At 38.1% G+C, this 21,349-nt stretch overlaps 1 protein-coding gene across 29 annotated transcripts in view; it reads right to left on the bottom strand.

Moving 5' to 3' along the window:
• Nucleotides 1–21,349, bottom strand: part of LOC105833660 (liprin-alpha-1) — a 420,505-nt gene that overhangs the window by 288,654 nt on the left and 110,502 nt on the right. For 28 of the 29 annotated variants that reach the window (XM_036289154.1, XM_036289155.1, XM_036289153.1 and 25 more), the window contains one exon: nt 590–685. The exons of the other annotated variant lie outside the window; for it this stretch is intronic. In XM_036289154.1, the coding sequence (XP_036145047.1) occupies nt 590–685 (96 nt within the window). The remainder of the gene's footprint in view (nt 1–589; nt 686–21,349) is intronic. 29 annotated transcript variants of the gene reach the window in all.

The following is a 21,349-nucleotide window of genomic DNA, read 5'->3' as shown; positions in this document are numbered from 1 at the left end:
TTCAAAAAAATCGGAGATATATCGCTTTCGGAAGTATAGCCAGAAAAACTGCAGAAAAAAATAGGATCTGAATCCTCAATAAGAAATAGACTTATTGGAAAATTAAACAGGGACCAATTAAGCTCAAATGTCATTTTTAAAAATCGACTTGAGACTTTTTCGAAAGATCATCAGATAGGTTATAAGAGATAACAATAAAAAGTAGAACATTTTATTTTAGAAAATGCAAAATGGTCTTGCTTTGACCTTAAAAACACCATTCGATGACGAACTAATGAGATTAATGAGATCTTTTAAAATCCTACAACTTTTATCTGAAATATTTTTTAGTAAAATGTATATGATTTTTTTAAATACACCCTGCATATTGTGTTTGCGCGCGCGTGTGTGTTAGGGTACGGGCATACGTGATATTAAATATGAGTATATAAAGTGAGAAAAACTTCCACAAAAAAGCATTTTACAATAAAATTTTAGACACTTCCATTTATCTATAATTGAAAAGTATAAAAAACATATATATGTATATTTGTGGACGTTGCATGTGTGATTTGAGCAAGTTTAAGTATAAACAAGATTTTTTTTATACCTTATTTTGTTGTTGACTTTCATCCGCTTGTCCATTCTCTTTCGGTCTATCGTCCAACGTTTTCGATGGATGCCCGCTTATTTTATATTGCTGAAACTGCAACCACACTTACATTAAGTATAATAATAGTCACAACGTCCAGAACATTAATATTTATAATGTCTAAAAAACATTTTTTGTTATATGTACGTCGAAAGTGATTCTCTTTGTGGCCTTCTACCAGCCGCAAAGTTGCTATTTACCTGCCAGTTATCCCACGTAAAATCATTATTTCACTGTTATCCCTAGTAAAATCAGTCATCCCAAGTAAAATTATTATTTCATTGTTTTTATGCCCCCAATAGATGGCACAATAAAAGTATTCCTTTTCTCACTTTACAGCACTATTATCTAATTTAATCTACGACCAGCTAACTTTACTTACGGCTAGCTTCATTATTTCACTCGCATGCGCATGCCATTTCGCGGCACGCATGGTAACTCTCAGAGAATTAATTGCCGAAGCTTCGTAAGCATCACGAGCCTAATCTTGGCACCTAACCTGTCAATTCATAGAGAATTAAGACCTAAGAGCACTGAAAGACCACACTTCGACGCACAGGTAACAAAAAATATGTGTGTAATATGTGAAAATCGGTTATGCCACTGCAGGTGAATGTACTCGCAGATTATATGACCTACCGCACTTGTTACATGTATATAATAATTCTCGAGAGATACAAACACAAATACATATCAGTAAAATTTTTTTGTCTAAGATGTTTATTACAAAATTTCTAATTTTTCAACAGAGAATATAACATTTTAGCAATATTGTAGAAATATTGCAGAATTGGTGCAATATTTGTTGAAATGTTTTGTACTATATGGGTTTCTATGGAGCACCGATTGTTGTAAAAAGTTTTAAAAAATGTTTTAACTAATATAAGACTGTTACTTTTGACTCTAAATAGTTAAAGTTATCAAAAGTAAACTATAAGTACAAAATTAATATACCTGCTTTCGTAGTATCATATTTACAATGAAGATTACTTAACTCTAAACAATATAATGTTACAACTCTTATCTCAATAGGCAAGTTCACATTTACGATTATTAGATGGAGGAGGGTCATCCTGTGGTTTCTCGCAGGATTCGAGATCAATGAGAAGTAAAGCTACTGCGGTTATCGGCCGCCAGAACCCAGATTTTGTTTTTACGTAAACGACGCGCGTATAATTACCTATGCCAAGACAACACTCCTCGACCCTGTGTAATAATCATTTGGTGGCGGGAAAATTTGGCTGTTTTGACAAAACTAATTGCCCTTTCTTTATTGATTCATGCGCAAAACGCCATTTTAAACGCTGTTGTAGCAATTGTAAATAATCAGCTTTACCAGCGACGCCAAAAAAGCTCAGAGTATTGCTGGACCTGGTCCCACCGTGATAAACGGCTCATAGTTAAATCCAGGAGTGAGGATTGAGGAATCGCGATCAAACTTCCGCCCGCCAAAAAGTGACCAGGAGTCATTTAACAAAACCTTCGGCTCACAACAGTCGAAGGTTTCGTTAAGGAGGCCAAGCAGACGGGAGTTTAATACTGCTTCGATTTGGCATAATAAAGTTACTAGTTCTTTTATGGTCGGTGTTTTATCTCCAAGAGCGTTTCAAGCTCTTGACACTCCAAACTCCAGCCTCCCACAGTCCACCGAAGTGAGAGGTTGCGGGAAGATTGAATTTCCAAGATATTAGATCTTCAATCAATAGTTCGCAAAACTAGATGCTATTACATGTTTTTCGAAAGGTTGTTTGTAAGGCACAATCTGCACCACGAAAGTTCGTACCGCAGTCACTATGCATACAAGCTGGAAACCCGCGGCGAGAAACAAAACGTTTAAACACGGTGATAAATGCGTCGGTAGTGTATTCGGTGACTATTCAAGGTGAATTGCTTTTACAGCAAAACAAATGAAAATTGCAATGTAGTACGATTGTGATCAGTGGCCGCTCGCCGCCGGCCAGACAAACTTAAAGCGGATTAGCATAGTTCACGCCGCAACCCGTAAATGTTTTGGAGGACCGGAGAACACGGCGTCTTGGTAAATCAGCCATGATTTGAGTAGCCATTTTTACACAAATTTTGGCGCATTGAAGACATTTGTACACAACTGACTTTACTTGTAATTTGGAATTAAGTATCCAGAATTTTTGGCGACGGGTGCTTAGGATTAGCTGCACTTCGCCATGTAGGCACTTGCGATGAATATTTTCCACTATCAGTCTTGTTACCTTGTAGCACAATAAAATAATAGGGTGCTTTTTACCATATAATAGTTCTGGTTTTGCAACCTTCGACGCAAAGAATTTCATCATTCAGATAAAGGTTAAGAGCAATGAGCTAACTCTTAGGAGATATGACTTGTTATTTGTCAAAATGCCAATTTCAAAGTCATAGATCATTAATTGCAGATGTCTTATCACAAGATTTTCTGCAGAACAAAGATCTTGAACTGTAAGCTGAGTGGTTAAATTTAAGTTTTCACCTTTAACCTTTGAATGAAGTAAATGTACAAACTTCTGCACTAATGCCACTACTCAATAAATTTTTTACCATTTGGAACATCTATTCAATAATTGCGAGAGTTAATCGAAGCAGGATTTGTGTAAACTTGGTTTACACAGCCAGTTTGGGCCGAACTACTATAAGGTTGAATTTATAAGTCCATCGACAGATTTGCTCCGAGAGGCTAAATCTGCTGGGTTGGTATCAGTAGGCTTACATACGTAGCATTTACATTCAGAAATTAATAAGTGTATTTCTGACACTCGATTTGCAACAAAGGTTTTATTTCGCTGTGTGTTGACTTAACGGTTAAAACGATGCCGGCGTCCGTCCAGCACTGATATAAAACATTCGACAAAAAACGAGCAAGTAAAGACAATAAACCGAGAGAGTAACAAGGCTGCTAGTAATTCGAGGTGGGGAATGCTTAATTGTTATTGGTGCAACTTTTGTTTTATTCAGTTACAAGTAGTGAAGTCTTAATCTCAACTGATGAAGTCACGACTCGTAAATAAACACGCTCCATAAGCATGCTCTGATATCGGCAAACCCGTGAAACTGTACATCTATCATGAAATTAGAAAAACTTGTTTATCACTGAATGACTAGGTGCAAAAGGCTTAATAACGAATTCAAATATTCGACTATAGATAAAGCTAACTTCTCTAGAAGTGGATCATTCCACTGTTATTTGGCACGCCATAAATGTTGCATGCAGATTTTTCTAAGAATAATTACTAAAGAAATCCAGCCGATTGGATCGAATAGTATAGTCAGTTTGGATAAGATTGCTCGCTTAGTGACTTGACTAAATGGTTCATAGGAAATCTTAAATCTGAACGAGTCTCTGGTAGAATTCCAATAAAACCCAAAAACCTTAATTCCTTGATTGCCGGTAAATAGTGCAGACCAAACAAGCTCATGATCAGAAAGATCAATGTCTTCCAGCAGTGCTTCAGAGTTGCTGGTCTATTTACAGGCTTAAAGCTTAGCTTTGCCAAGAAAAAACATAAGCTCATTGCGCGCACGTTTTGCGGTGTGAACATTATGCGCACCAATGTAATCGACGAAAGTGTCGTTGAGAAGAATCTGTGATGTTAAATGGTACGATTTCACCCTCATCCTCAATTAGTTGCTTGATTACGCGCAGTGCAAAAAATGGCATCAATCGCATTCCGTATTCTGTGACCGTTAACAGGCGATACTATTAAATCGGGGAGTCTGTTAAATATCGCCACAGGATGCGCTGAAAGTTTGTATCGAAAATCTACTAAATCTATCTATACATTTTAGCAATATCCGTAGTACAAACAAATTAAAATAATCTCCAATTTGATAAAATTGTCGGCAAATCAGACTGTAATGCGGGACTGTAAGCAGATGATCATTCAACAAAATGTGGTTGAAAATCTTGTTCAATGCATTAAAAATCACGCAAAATTAGATGGTTGACTACAGTCCCAAAAAATCGGATGATGCAAAAGGTAGACAGGCTTAACATTCGATAAACAAGAATTTGAATCTGAAATTACTACATGTGACTTATCGTTACATATTCTTTTGTAAAATCCAGATACATTGATTGTGTTACGTCCTGCAGACTCTACGATTTCCCTTCGTCAGAGAAACAAATAAAATTACAAAAGAAATTCCGTTTCAATGGTCTCCGATAATTTTTTATGCCTCTAGGATTAGTCTGATAGAAACGTGACGACAAACATGGATGGACAAAACGACCAAGTTGATAACTTCAACTCCTTTTAAATATCGAGTTAACAAACAATAAATTCTGAAGGTAAAAATAAAAAAAAAACTCAGGTTCGAAGCGTTTCACGTTTCCTATTTATTTATATATAAAAAAAAAAGCAATAAAGAATCTAAACATTAGCAAAAAATAAATAACCGTTTCCTCCATCTGCAAACCATACCGTAGCACCTCTAGCACGATAAAGAATTACATATCTTTTTAAATACAAAGGGAAGTTAACCTACGCAATAGGTCAAATCCCTTCAATAAATTTAAAGGAATATGGGAGGAAACAGAGAAACTTTCGACAGATTACTCAAAATGATTGGTAAAAAAAAAAACTATTTCTTCAATAAAAAAAACTTAGAATTCACCCACCACACAATCCTGAAAAAGAGTCCTACCAATTAGAATATTTGAACCAGTTACATTTGGATCCTCCCTCTGTAAGACTCTGTATATATAATACAAAATCTTGAAGAGAACGGAGGAATAATTACAAAGAGTTAAGAGTAAGATCAGTGAAAATCATCACACGCAGAGAGTCAGTCAAAACACTACCAGCAAGCAGTTAGTTTTTACGTCATCTACTCCCTTCCGTTTAAAAAAAATTCTTTAAGACACACTCCTATTATTTATAAATAATTCCCTCTTAGAGTTTCTCGTCCCCCTTCTTTCTCCAAACGCGGATTCCGAGCCCAGCGTTTGAGTCCGACCGACCGTTGCGGTTCGTGGATTCCAAGCCTACCGTTCGAGAGTCCGGATGACCGTTCCGGTGCGCAAATTCTGTCCCTAGTGTTCGAGACTCCAAGCAACAATTCACGGTTTCGGATTTTAATTTTCGAGAGTCTGCACTTACCTCATCTTCCCTCCCGAATTACTTAAGATATAATGTCACTCACAAGCAATAAGTTGCCAATTAGTTTTATACTTTCGAAATTTATATTAATAACCTTTGTGTATTTTTAAAACATTTGTTGTGAGCATGGCACTCATAACCGATAATATAATATAATATAGAATATTAAAATTAAAATATAAAAGACATTAAAATAGTTCGCCAAGGAAGGCTCCTTATCGCGAGGTGTCAAGTAACATGCCTCGTGCGCTGCCGGCCGACCATCGCACCGGTCAACGCACCGGGCATCGCATGGAATTTAGCGAAATTCAGCTTAGCAACAACCATGCCACGAGAAATGCATATTTGCGTTTTGGCAATTGTTGCTAAGCTCGCGAATATTTCCCGCGCGCCGGATGCGCGCGGTTATGACCATATATAGTCATGCGGAGCACCTATTGCCCCACTATTACACCAAATCCGCGGTACTATTTAAGCCGTTGCCGAACAGCGGCCCGCGGGATCAGTGATAGTCAATCAAGCCGATACATACGACCCGCGAGATGAGCAAACAAACTTAGAGTTCGGGACTTACAAGGGAACGGACAGAACTGTCCCTCACCGATTTTAATGAGCTTCGGATATGTTGTAGAACATAAGAAAATATTAGACCCATATTTTTTTTTATCTGCGTATCTCGACATTTAGGGGTTGAAACCACCCCTCGAAAATAACGCATTTTTTCGTTTTTTGCGAATATCTTTGAAACTATAAGGTTTATGAAAAAATGTTCTATACGAAAGTTTTATGGCATTTTATACTCTTTACAACAGTATATTTATATTTTTTTTAAATTTCAAATTTTTTAATTTATCCCACCCCCTACCCCTTTTTTTCAACATTTTAAAAATTTTGTAACGACAAAAATTAAAGAGCATTAAAAGCCGAATCCACCCATATATAATAACATATGGGTTCCATCATTCTCAATTATTAGCAAAACGAGATAGTAATCTCGCGCTATAGGTGCTGCGCTAGAAGTAGTGTCGCGTTATTTCTTTAGTCGCGTCACACTCAATAACTGCCTCTTCTGCGTATATTTTTATATTAAAACATAAAAATGGATTAATCTTAATTATATAATACGCAACGTATTACACGATATAAAGCATAAATGCATATATATAACAAAAGTAGCATATATATACGTATGTGCCTACGTACATTTTCATTGTTACAAATGCGAATATAAATTAATATGAAGCAAAATATTTTTAACATTTAAAACTGCAAATACAATATAACAAAATATATAATATCAAGAGAAAAATATAAAACATAAACTGCAATAACTATTTGCATAATTATATTATTTACACTATATGCACGTAGCACGCTCTGATAATAAAGATAATGTAAGTATATAAGTATATAATTTAATTTAATTTGAAGTTTGAAAATACATTTATACGGATGTATATATACATTTTGCATACGACACGGACAAATAACTTTAATATCAGTGTTGATAGAGGGACCGGTTGTTTTCGCGCAAGTGCATCACGTGAGGCTTCAAAAAAATATCCATTAGTAATAGGAAGGAGATCTTTGATCGTACATCTTGCACACGACAACGTATAAATATAGTAACAGTGATAGACGGATCGGTTGTTCTCGCGCAGGCGTGAGGCTTCAATAAAGCATCATCTCCTTCCTATTACTAATAGATACTTTATTGAAGCCTCTCGCCTGCGCGAGAACAACCGATCCGTCTATCACTGTTACTATATTTATACGTCGTGTGCAAGATGTACGATCAAAGATCTCCTTCCTATTACTAATAGATATTTTATTGAAGCCTCACGTGATGTGCTTGCGCGAAAACAACCGGTCCCTCTATCAACACTGATATTAAAGTTATTTGTCCGTGTCGTATGCAAAATGTATATATACATCCGTATAAATGTATTTTCAAACTTCAAATTAAATTAAATTATATACTTATATACTTACATTATCTTTATTCTCAGAGCGTGCTACGTGCATATAGTGTAAATAATATAATTATGCAAATAGTTATTGCAGTTTATGTTTTATATTTTTCTCTTGATATTATATATTTTGTTATATTGTATTTGCAGTTTTAAATGTTAAAAAATATTTTGCTTCATATTAATTTATATTCGCATTTGTAACAATGAAAATGTACGTAGGCACATACGTATATATATGCTACTTTTGTTATATATATGCATTTATGCTTTATATCGTGTAATACGTTGCGTATTATATAATTAAGATTAATCCATTTTTATGTTTTAATATAAAAATATACGCAGAAGAGGCAGTTATTGAGTGTGACGCGACTAAAGAAATAACGCGACACTACTTCTAGCGCAGCACCTATAGCGCGAGATTACTATCTCGTTTTGCTAATAATTGAGAATGATGGAACCCATATGTTATTATATATGGGTGGATTCGGCTTTTAATGCTCTTTAATTTTTGTCCTTACAAAATTTTTAAAATGTTGAAAAAAAGGGATGGGGGGTGGGTTAAATTAAAAAATTTGAAATTTTTTAAAAATATAAATATACTGTTGTAAAGAGTATAAAATGCCATAAAACTTTCGTATAGAACATTTTTTCATAAACCTTATATTTTCAAAGATATTCGCAAAAAACGAAAAAATGCGTTATTTTCGAGGGGTGGTTTCAACCCCTAAATGTCGAGATACGCAGATAAAAAAAAATATGGGTCTAATATTTTCTTATGTTCTATAACATATCCGAAGCTCATTAAAATCGGTGAGGGACAGTTCTGTCCGTTCCCTTGTTAGTCGCAACGCATCTCGAGCGAGCGAATGTACAACGCGATATCTCAGAGCCGCGCGCCGTATCTTATCACCTCTGAGTAAAACAACACGGCACCTTCGCCGATCGCAAATGTAAAGAACTGCCTTGTAACTAAGAGAATAAACACTTTTTTTGTTAATTACTAATAACAAGTGTTGGTGACTTGAAGACCCTGCCAACAAAAGCCTCCTTTCGCGAGTTCCTACTCCTAAGGCAGCAACAAACCCAATAAGATTATTTGTCGCACCGCAAGGTACAGCAAAATCATTTTATTGTGTAAGGTACAACACATTATTAATAACCCTTTGTTGAACATTAAAACCTTTGTAAACTCAACCGAAATCTACGTTTATAACACTCTGCGTATTTGAAAACTCTAATAATAACCCTTTGCGTATTTCGAAAACTTTGTAAACTCTTGCGAAAAAACCTCGCACCGCACTAAGGGGAAAAACATCTTTCTGCGGATTAGGCTAATTTTTGGATATGTTGTAGTTTTCGTCATTCTGAACAAATGTCTCAAAGCACAACTCGATCCTATGAGCCGTTTCCGCGGTTTATATATCCGTTAATTCGGTAGTTGGATCGAGAGAAGAGGATTACGTGAGGGCGTAAATCTGTCAGTATTCCAAAATCTTGCTTAGACAGCAAGTGCTGTCTAAGGAGCATTGCACTAATTGTCGAGCGGATTGCGCAATCGGTATGAGTGTGTCACTAATAACAGTACCGTATGGTATTTGGTGTCTTCCGTAGCCCAGAAACCTACGCTTGCTACGTGTGCACAGCATCCAACAGTTCTGGCTCCGGATTGGCAAATACAGTAATATCCAAGAATATCGTCGTCATTAATATCATAGTTTTAAAGAAAATTGTATGCTATCCATAATTGATGTGTTGTCGCATTCCGCAAACGTGAATATTGTCTCACTCTCAAGAAACCACGTTCATTATTGAACATATCTATACGGAATTCTGTGTCTTCTCGCCGAAGCCTTGGATATATCCAATTGCAAGTTGTACCTGATATATTCCGACCAGTATTCCAAAATTTTAGTTGTGGTGCAAGTGAATCAATCTTGTATTTTTCGTACAAAGATTTTTCATTTCTACTCGAACCTGCACAACGTTTGGTTCCTGACATTTAGGTAATAATTGTTGGGCTAGTTGAAGGTTATCATTTTTCATGTGTACCAATAAGTGATACTTATTTAAAATTGCTCCTGCTTTTTGGAAAAAATCACCGAGATTCGTGATATGCGGTATAATAACGATTTGTGCGAAGAATTTCAAGATACTTTTTATATGAAAGCTACGTTTCTAGCTTCAATTATTCACCTAGTTTTGGTAATGTAATTTGTTCGCTTGTTCAGTGAAAAATTGACGTTGTTCAGGCTCGAGAATAGATGGCATTTCAATATGAATTCCCAAGGCTTCGAGCATAGGTATAGCATCCCGGTATCCGCAATCAACTACAAGGATGTCTCCATCTTGAAACCATGCTCTCATTGCATCACCTTCTCTGTCGTACTCATTTCGAAAAATCTCCGCATCATTATTTCTTGAATCTGAAAAATATGGTCCTTGGATTGTCAATATGTAGGCATCCGGAGCCGCAATAAAAGCAGGTTTAACTAAATGGCGACCTTTATGACGATAATAAGATTGTCTCAAGGTATGGAAGTTACTGCTCTTGTGTATGTAAACATAGGTGCGATCAATGTAACAAATTACTCTGGGTTCATTGGGTTGTGGATTGTACAACTCATTAACAAATTCATTAACGTCTCTTTCAATAAATTTATTTCTTGTTATTGCTTGAAAACCAATATTTTGAGGTACATATCGTTGCATAAAAAATCTTCTCACTGTTTAAATAGTTAAACTTACGGTTTGTCTGCTACAATAATGAAAGATGACTTTCAAAAATTCATTACTCAGGTCCTGACGTAGTTTACAGAGAAACAATAGATCTTTATTTGATACATACTTGTGACCCCTTTCGCGCGGTACTGAATTACAAAATGTATATAACTCGCGGAACTGATCCTTTGATATGGATGCTATCGATTTAAACTCTTTGTCAGTAAAACTATTTTCATCATTATATGAGCAATTGTTCTAACAAACTCTTCGAAATTCTTGCAGAATAATTTGTAACTGCTGTCCACGTATCACATACGATAGATAAACAAACTTTAATCCATTCAACAATTATTGTAACAAGCCATTATCATGGTGGATTCTGCAACATTTAGCCATCTCAGGTATATAAATATTTCTTGTGACAAAAACATTTATTTGGCACTCAATTGATCACGGCACAATTGGCACACAATATCTGTATATTAGCATATTGATTACACATCATACAGGTATGACTAGAAGTTTGTGTCAATACGTTCAATCGCAAACAAGTTGGGTCACGCTTAATAGCTTCAATTCCATTAAGAATAGAATGATTGCAATTAGCGCAAAGTCTAGTACGATTCGTTATATCAAGTGGTAAGATTACACCGCGTTTGATAATGACAATTTATCGCTTATTCAAGTTTTCATCGCCGTCAATTCGTGCCGATTGTGCTGATCGCACTACGGCATCACACACGTAACACTGTAGTCTATTTCTATTTCTGAATGCCATGATTTTATGGATTTTAGAACATTTAATCGATTCAGGAACTGATTAACTTTTTTACTATGAGTGACAGGAAGAATAAAATGAAGAAGGATCGATTTTCTTTCTTCAACTCTTGACTGTATTTGTTGCCAATCACTGTGAAGAGCCGTATAAAGACAACGTATGTACGTGGTACAGTTGAGTGGCACCCGTTTGGCCACGTCAATATTGGCCACGGTCTCGATTGGCCACGTCAATATTGGCCACGTCAATATTGGCCACGTCAATATTGACCACGTCAATATTGGCAACGTCAATATTGACCACAATCTCGATTGACCACGGGGTGGATTGGTCACGTCAATATTGGCCACGCGTCAATATTGCCCACGTCAATAATGGCCACGCGTCAATATTGGCCACATCAATAATGGCCACGTCATTATTGGCTACGCGTCATTATTGGCCACGCGTCAATATTGACCACATCAATATTGGCCACGCGTGATATTGCCCACGTCAATAATGACCACGTCAATATTGACCACGTCATTATTGCTCACGCGTTAATATTGGCCACGTCACTTTGGCCACGCGTTAATATTGCCCACGCGTCAATATTGCCCACGTCAATATTAATCAACTTTTTTTGTTTGGCGTGGAAAGTCGCAAACCCATGTGGTGCAGAAAAATGCTTTGTACGCACGCACGCACGCACGCACGCACGCACGCACGCACGCACGCACGCACGCACGCACATACGCACACACACACACACGGGGGGGGGTGCAAAGGGGCCTTCGGCTCCCTCTCCCGCACGCCGTCCAAGTCGCAAACCCATATACAGTAATGATGTGGCCAATAGTGACGTGGTCAATATTGACGCGTGGCCAATAACGACGCGTGGCCAATATTGACGCGTGGCCAATAATGACGTGGCCAATATTGACGCGTGGCCATTATTGATGTGGGCAATATTGACGTGGGCAAATAAGACGCTCCCATACGGGTTAGTATATATATGTGAATTTTTAATGTATGTTATAAAAATGGACATATAATCTGTATGTATAAGTTTAATATATTCATTAATACTACAGTTTATATATTAGTATATACAGTATATGGTATGCAACTAAGCAGCTAGATAGTGTGTATTTGGATTTGATATGCACAGATATTAAAAGGTATACAATTCGACATGTATAGCGAGAAGATTATATAATGTATAGCAGTTATGCAAGTAGGAATATGTAAAATCTAAGAATATGCTAATTTTTTTATAAGTATATGATATGATATTATCTAACATGATATGCATGAACATATGGTAGACATGTCCATATCCTCAAGAGTATTTGTTAGTATTTGATACAGACTATGTGCAACATCTGACATATATCCCGTCCATCGAGAGAATATCCTTGGTCTGCGCATAGGTGGCAAAGTGGGGAGAGCGTGACGCAATACTATATGTTAATATGGCACGGAAGTTCTGTGAGAGACCGAGAATATTCTCTCGCTGGACGGGATATATGTCAGATGTTGCACATAGCTGTACCAAATACTAACAAATACTCTTAAAGATATGAACATGTCTACCATCTATCATGCATATCATGTTAGATAATATCAAATCATATACTTAAAAAAAAATTAGCATATTCTTACATTTTACATATTTCTACTTGCATAACTGCTATACATTATATAATCTTGTCTTTATACATGTCGAATTGTATACCTTTTAGTATCTGTGCATATCAAATCCAAATACACACTGTCTAGCTGCTTAGTTACATACCATATACCATATATACCAATATATAAACTGTAGTATCAAAAAATATATTAAACTTATACATACACATTATATGTCCATTTTTACAACATACATTAAAAATTCACATACATATACTAAACTACATACCACGTTGTCTTTATACTCTTAACAGTGATTGGTATCAATACAGTCAAGAGTTAAAGAAAAAAAATCGATCCTTCTTCATTCCATTCTCCAACTTCCTGTCACTCATAGTAAAAAAATTAATTAGTTCCTAAATCGATTAAATGTTCTAAAATCCATAAAATCATGGCATTCAGAAATAGAAATAGACTACAGTGTTACGTGTGTGATGCAGTAGTGTGACCAGCACAATTGGCACAAATTAACGGCGATGAAAACTTGAATAAGCGAGAAATTGCCATTATCAAACGCGATGCAAATAATCGATTACCACTTGATATAACGGATCGTACTAGACTTTGTGCTAATTGCAATCATTCTATTCTTAATGAAATTGAAGCTATTGAGCGTGACCCAACATATTTGCGATTAAATGTATTGACACAAACTTCTAGTCATATCTGTATGATCTGTAATCAATATGCTAATACGAGGGTTGCCTTTTAAGTTTTTACAAAAAGTGAAACAGAAACGAACAAGTTCGAAACAAAGTGTTTTATTGCTTTTCAAAATATTCGACAAGGTCTATACATTTTTGCATACGCTCAAACCAATTCTGGAAACATTTTCTTCACTCTGAAGCTGATATCGTAGAAACATGGTTTTGTAAATCTTCAACAGCTTCTTGAGGTGATGAAAATCGCTGTCCACGCATCTTTTGTTTTACAGTGGAGAACAAGAAAAATTCAATAGGCGATAAATCGGGTGAATACGGACAATGAGACATTAATTCGATGTTTTTCTCTTTCAAATATTCAGTGGTTTGACGTGCTTTATGGGAGCTGGCATTGTCGTGATGAAAAATGATGCGACATTTTTTGTTTTTCCTTATTTCATCAAACCGTTGGCAAACAAATTGTTGTATACCATTCAGCATTAACAGTTCTTCGATCTTCTAAAGGAATGGTTGCGACGTGTCCAGTACAACCCAAGAAACAAACAATCATTTTCTTGGAAGTGCTCCGTAAACGAACAACTTTAGTGGGATTGGGTTCATTGTCAAACACCCAAACAGTAGACTGTTGTTTGCTTTCAGGTTTATACGAATATATCCAAGTTTCGTCTCCTGTAACAATGTTGTATACGGATTTTAAACGTCCTCGGCCAAATTTTTTTAACATTTTCTGACAATCAACACAAGCCTTTTTTTGCGCTTCAGTCAAATTATGCGGAATCCATCTGGAACAAATCTTTCTCACACCTAAATGTTCATGCAAAATCGATTGTATTGCAGTCTGCGATATGTTAAGAGAGGCCTCTATCTGTCTGTAAGTCACATGCCAATCTTCTTTAATCATGTTGCGCACAGCATCGATGTTTCTCGGAATGACAACAGATTTTGGCCGACCTTCTCGACATTCATCATTGACGGACGCACGATCACGACGAAATTCTGCAAACCAATTGTAAACAGTCTTCTCTGATGGTGCTTCATTACCAAAAGTTGCACGAAGCGATTCTTTGCATGGTTGTTGAGTAAGACCATTTTTAAAATCATAAAAAATCATCCAACGCAAACCTTCACGAGTGATTTCCATTTTTACACAAACTTGCTTCTTTTAAACGTTCACTATCAACAACCTACTCGGTCAATTTCTAAGTTGCCATTGGCTTCGCAATAACAAACATCAATGTTCACAAATACAGTGATGCCACAACTCACTAATGCCATCTATTGTTCGACTGTAAAAACTTAAAAAGCAACTCTCGTAAACAGATATTGCCAATTGAGTGGAGGAGGAAGAGGAGGAGGAAGAATAACTGGGGCATTGAAGGGAAGTACAAGACGGAAGATGGAGAGGCAGGAGAGATGGAGAAAGAAATTGGAGCAGGCGATAGTGAAGAGACAGAGAGTTGGTAGAAGAGGGCAAGGCGCAGAAACGGAATAAATGTTTTTGTTACAAAAAATATTTATATACTTGAGACGGCTAAATGTTGCAGAATCCACCATAATAATGGCTTGTTGTTACAATACTTGAATGGATTACGGTTTGTTAATATACCGTATGTGATACATGGACAGCAGTTACAAATTATTCTCCAAAAATTTCGAAGAGTTTGTCAGAACAATTGCTCATATAATGATGAAAATAGTTTTACTGACGAAGAGTTTAAATCGATAGCACTCATATCAAAGAATCAGTTATATACATTTTGTAATCCAGTACCGCAAAAAAGGAATCACAGGTATGTATCAAAAAAAGATCTTCTATTGTTAATCTGTAAACTACGTCAGAGCCGAGGAATGCGAAAGATGGCGGAGGGAGAAGGATGGTTGAGTGAGTGCTCGTGCCTATGTAGAGGTGAAATAGTGGAAAGGAGGTGAAGAAGGAAGTGAGAGTGTATGGAGGAGGAAGAGGAGGAGGAAGAATAACTGGGGCATTGAAGGGAAGTACAAGACGGAAGATGGAGAGGCAGGAGAGATGGAGAAAGAAATTGGAGCAGGCGATAGTGAAGAGACAGAGAGTTGGTAGAAGAGGGCAAGGCGCAGAAACGGAAGGAAGCAGAGAGGCGGTGGTTAAGTAAGAAAAGAGATAGAGAGTGGAGACTGAGAAGAGAGTGTATAGAGGACTGGACAGATGGCGCGGCGGACGGAAAGAGAGAGATGACGGATGCGAGATATCGATATATGAGAGGCGAGGCTGTGATTAGCGGAAGGATCAAGAGAGGAAGATGATTGGTAAAATTGGTGATGTAGGAAGACGGCAGAGAGAGTCAAAGGAAAGAAGGAAGAGGAAGGAGGTGGAGTGGAGAGAAGGATGGCGGTAGCGGGTTTGGGAATGTATGCGTTCGCAAGCACGTGGTCCGTCAGGAAGAGAGGAAAGATAGTAAGAAGGAAGGTGGAATAGTGGAACGAGATCTCGATAAATCGATAGAATGAGGAGGAAGAAGATTGGCGGAGAAAACGAGAATGGAAAGATGGAGAAAAGAATCGAACATCGAGAAGAAGTAAGGAGAAGTGAAACACGAGGTAATAAGAAAAGAAATGATAGTGAAGAAGGAAGCGAAAAGCGAGAAGCGGAACACGGAAAACAAAGAGGAAAGAGATAGAGGAAAGAAAGTGAAAGATAAAAAGATGGAAAGCGGAGAATTGAGAGAAATAAGAGAGAAATTGAGAAGAATAAGAGAAGGTATAATGGACTTGGTGGGGTGATGAAGAAAGTGGATAAAGAAAGAGGAAGGACCGGGAAAAGGTGGAGAGAAGAGAGAGCGGAAGGAAAGCAGAAAGCAGGAGAGGACGGAGGGACAAGAGGGATCAACAGGTGAGAAGAATGAAAAAGGAGAAGTCAAGAGGAGAGGGAGCGGAGACAGGTAGCGGGACAGCAAGGAAAGAAGAAAAGAAGAGAGAAGGAAGGTCACGGAGGAGGAAGGAGGAGAGATAAAGGAAAGGAAGATAAAAGGAGGTGAAGAGCAAGGAAAAGAAGCCAGAGGGAGAAGATGGGGTGAAAGACAGAGGAGACGAATACAAGAAGAGGAGAGGCGAGAAGAATAAGGTAACGGAAGAGATGATGGAGGAGTGGTGGAAAGAAGTGGAGGCGGAGAAGAAAAGGGTGTGGAAAAGAGAGACAGAAAGAAAGAAGAAGAGAGGGGAGGAAAGAGGGTTGACGGAGAGGAGGTGGCAGAAGGACGTAGTAAAGGAAAAGAGGGAAAGTGAATGGAGAGAGGTACAGAGAAAGAAGAATGGACAGACGGTGACAGAAGAGGGGAGAAGCAGAACAGAAGGCAGAGAGGAGCTGGAGAAATACAAGAGGAAGGAGGAATGGGAAAAGAGAACGGACAGGAGGAAGGAGATGGAGGAGAGGACGAGGAGCAAACTGGAAAAGAAAGAGAGAACCACGCAGAAGGAAAGGAGGACATGAGGGGAAGAAGAGGACAGGAGGAGAAGGGAAAAGAATGTAGTGTGGAGAGGGGTGGAGGGAGAGGACGAAAAGGAGAGATTTTTTGTGGAGGGTATTATGGAGCGGGTATTGAGAAGGAGGGTAATAGTGGACAGGGTAGAGGAAAAGAAGGGGGAAGGGGGAAGGTGGGTATTAATAACGGAGATAGTAAGGGAGGCGGATAGAGAAGAGATTCTGGCAAAGGGAGGGGAGGTGAAGGGGACATGGGGAGTGGGAGTGGACTTAGACCTGACAATAAAAGAGAGAAGGATGAGGTGGAGGATCGCGGAAGCGTCGAGAAGAGAAAGAGCAAAGGGAAAAAAGGTGATAGTATCGAATAGAGGGCTGTGGGTGGAGGAGAGGAAATGGAATTGGGATGGGAAAGGGGGTAGATGAAGGGAGAAGGGAAGGGACTGAGACGAGGAAGTAAGGAGGGGGATTGCTGTACACGATTGATAAGATCTGTTTTATGTGTAACAGGTGGCGGATCGACGGAGGAGAGAGAAGGAGGAAAGGACGAGAGGAGGATAAGTTAAAAGCGAGGTTAGGGGAGGGAGGTTAAGAATGTAAGGTCGCATATGGCCAGGCCGCGTAGTAGGGAATAGATAGGAAGGAGGCAAGAGGTGGAAAAGAAATACTGGAGAAAGCCCAGACGGACGAGAGAAAGGAAGGAGTAATGCAAGGAGGAAGAAGAGAGAGAGAGCAAGAAGAGAGGGGAAGAGATAGTACAGAGAGGGTTTTTTGTGACGGGTAAAGTGACATGTATGGTACATAATGTGAATAAGTAAGAAATTATGACAAGAATGAAATGTATTTATGAGAGGAGACTGCAAACCCTGAGGGGACGCAGTAATAAAGTTCATTCAACAACTACGTCAGAGCCTAAGTGATGAAGTTTAAATATTCAAACAATGAGAAGATCCTTTATGCAACGATTTGTAGCTCAAAATATTGGTTTTCAAGCAATAACGAGAAATAAATTTATTGAAAGACACGATAATGAATTTGCTAATGGGTTGTACAATCCACAACCCAATGAACTCAGAATAATTGGTTACATTGATGGCACCTATGTTTACATACACAAAAGCAGTAACTTCCGTACCTTGAGACAATCTTATTATCGTCATAAAAATTGCCATTTAGTTAACCTGCTCTTATTGTGGCTCCGGATGGTTACATACTGACAATCCGAGGACCATTTTTTTTCAGATTCAAGAAATAATGATGCGGAGATGCTCTAAAATAAGTACGACAGAGTTGGTGATACAATGAGAACATGGTTTCAAGATGGAGACATCCTTGTAGTTGATCGCATATACCGGGATGCTAAACTTATGTTCGAAGCCTTGGGAATTCATATTGAAATGCCATCTATTCTCGAGCCTGAACAACGTCAATTTTCCACTGAACAAGCGAACAAATCACATTACCAAAACTAGGTGAATAATTGAAGAATAGAAACGGCCATATAAAAAGTATCTTCAAATTCTTCGCACAAACTGTTATTATGCCGCATATCACGAATCTCGGTGATTTCTTCCGAATAGCAGGAGCAATTATAAATAAGTATTACCCATTGGTACACATAAAAAATGCTAACCTCCACAACTAGCTCAACAATTATTAGCGAAATGTCAGGAACCAAACGTTGTGCAGGTTCGAGTAGAAGTGAAAAATCTTAGTACGAAAAATACAAGATTGATTCACTTGCACCACAACTAAAATTTTGGAATACTGACCGATTTACGCCCTCACGCAATCCTCCCTTTCTCTCGATCCGACTACCGAATTTACAGGTATATAAACCGCTGAAAGAAAGTGAGGGACGGGTCAATCCAAGTAGACAAACCAAGATAACACACGACACATTGCTTTACGGAGTCGTGTATCGCCGACATAAAAACATTGTAATATACACAACTACGACACTCTGCCTTGCGGGGTCGTGGACAGCGAACTCATAGACGCGACACTCTGCCTTGCGGGGTCGCGATCTATTCACAGTGTAAACGAATCATATAATTAAGTGTTCAAGACGAATAACGGTGTGAATGACTAAATACCCTCCTAGCGAGATCTCTGACAGCGATCCCTGACGTACTCCCAACAAGGTACAACAATATAAACACCGTTGTAAAAGATAACAAGTGGGCTTACTTGTATATCATACAGCGACAAACCTGTGTCGCTCGACATAACATTTTTTGTTACGGGTTTTGTAATTAACCAAGTCTTGTAACTTAGTGTGAAGAAAATATATAGTGTTAAAACCGCTATCGGCTTTATCTCTCTCACGAAACCTGATGCCAAAAAGTTACGGCAGCGATCCCCAATACCGTGTCTCGTAATCAGAAACACAACAAAGCTTGTATCAGACTAGAGATTGATATTGGGATTGAATTAAAATGTAACCAATTAAGAACAAAACCAGTATTCTTTAACTTTACTTTGAATTGTCAAATTCCAATTCAATCTCAATCTCAATCTTTAGTCTGATATGACTTTAAGATTGTCTTAAGTTTGTCTTTAGATCAATTTTATTAACAACAAAGGTCATTTAATTATAAATTTGAGAAAATCTTAAACACAAGACCAAACTATAAATATTAGCTTTTTGTATTAAATTATTGTCTGCTGTGTGCCGACGTGCAGCTGCTGCGCGCCTGTAAAAAACGATTGTTAGGAAACATATTAGAAATAAAAATATATATATATATATAAGAAATAAAGGACATAATATTGAGCTAGCAAATAAGTATTTTAATACAAATGAATAACAAATATTACAAATAAATATTTTAATATAAATAAATATTTTACTACAAAAACTTGACGCCGCTGAACTGAATAATTGGCCAGCGCTCTTTCTTTTTCTTTTGTGCGTGCACTGAGTGTGTGTGTGTGTGTGTATGCGCGCTCGCGCGCGCGCGCGTGTGTGTCTGTGTGCGCGTGCGTGCGTGCGAGCGTGCGTGCGTGTGTGTGTGTGTTTAATGTATAACTTAGTTTATAAAGAAGTGATTTTTAATATCTTAGTCTTTTATGCGTGCGTACATTCAAATATTTCTTTTTCTCTCTCTTTCTCCCATGCGTGGGTGTATAATGTTGTATGTATTATTTTAATATATAAATTAGTTTGTAAGAAAGTGATTTTGAATAAAATCTAATTCGAACTATTCGGTTTAGCGGCGCCAAGTTTTTGTAGTAAAATATTTATTTGTATTAAAATATTTATTTGTAATATTTATAATTTATTTGTATTTGTTCGAGACTATAACAATTATATAAGAGTTTTAACTTTTCCCCTTTTATCGGTTCTGTTTTATCCGCGAGTAGTGAGAGCTCCTGACAGCCATCGAGCTCCTGGTAATTCATTTCTTCGATGCACCGAGTCGCGCGGCGCTGTCACTAGCTCCTCACGCGCGTGATTTTCGTTTGCTCTCATCACCGGTAACTATGCATCTCGGTAACTATGCAAATAAACATACCCAAAAAAGGGCACGTCCGAATCCATGCCCAAATAAGTCTCGATATCGGTTCCCTACCGCCCTTTTCTCGCCTCCGATCGTAATTGTTTTACGATGCATAATTCGTCAGTCTCTCGCAGCCCGGCACCTAAATCAGATCGTCCAGCAGATCTCTCCCGTCTTCCGCCGATCCTAGCTGCGGGGATTCACTTCCGCCTTTCCCTATCATTCGCGCCGTGATAGTGCGATTAAGTTATTAATTCATCCGATCCTGCCAAGCATTTCTTAATTTTCATAACCGCGTGAATGTTGTGAGTGTTACGTCCGTGCGCAGGTGACCGTATCTTTCTCGCGAACGTCCTCTGCCTCGCGTACAAGATCTCCGTCGGATCGCGCGCAAGATCTCCGGATTCGCGAGGGCCTCGATCTCGTGGCTCTGCAAGATTTCCGCGTCGATTAGGCAGCGCAATATCAGGACGTATCAAGATATCCGACACATTGTAAAAGATACGGTTCGAGCGTTCGGTTTTGAATAAATAATTCAGTGTGAGTGACATCAACGCCTCCTCTTTATTCCTATCACCTCCCGTAAACCTCCCGCATTCCTGACCACTCACTTCGCGTCTCTATCGAGACGGATCCCGGCAATTCTCCCCGTGCGATCGCGTTTACCCTACGCACGCGCGAACAGTATTAAAATACTTATTTGCCAGTTCAATATTATGTCCTTTATTTCTTGTTAATATGTTTCCTGACAATTGTTTTTACAGGCGCGCAGCAACCTCGCATCGGCGCACATCAGCCAATAATTTAATATAAAAGGCTGATATTTACAGTTTAATCTTGTA

This window comes from Monomorium pharaonis, chromosome 6 (assembly GCF_013373865.1).
Source record: "Monomorium pharaonis isolate MP-MQ-018 chromosome 6, ASM1337386v2, whole genome shotgun sequence".
Classification (NCBI taxonomy): Eukaryota; Metazoa; Arthropoda; class Insecta; order Hymenoptera; family Formicidae; genus Monomorium; species Monomorium pharaonis.
The sequence above is the reverse complement of the archived record's forward strand: the minus strand, read 5'-3'. Positions and strand labels throughout refer to the sequence as shown.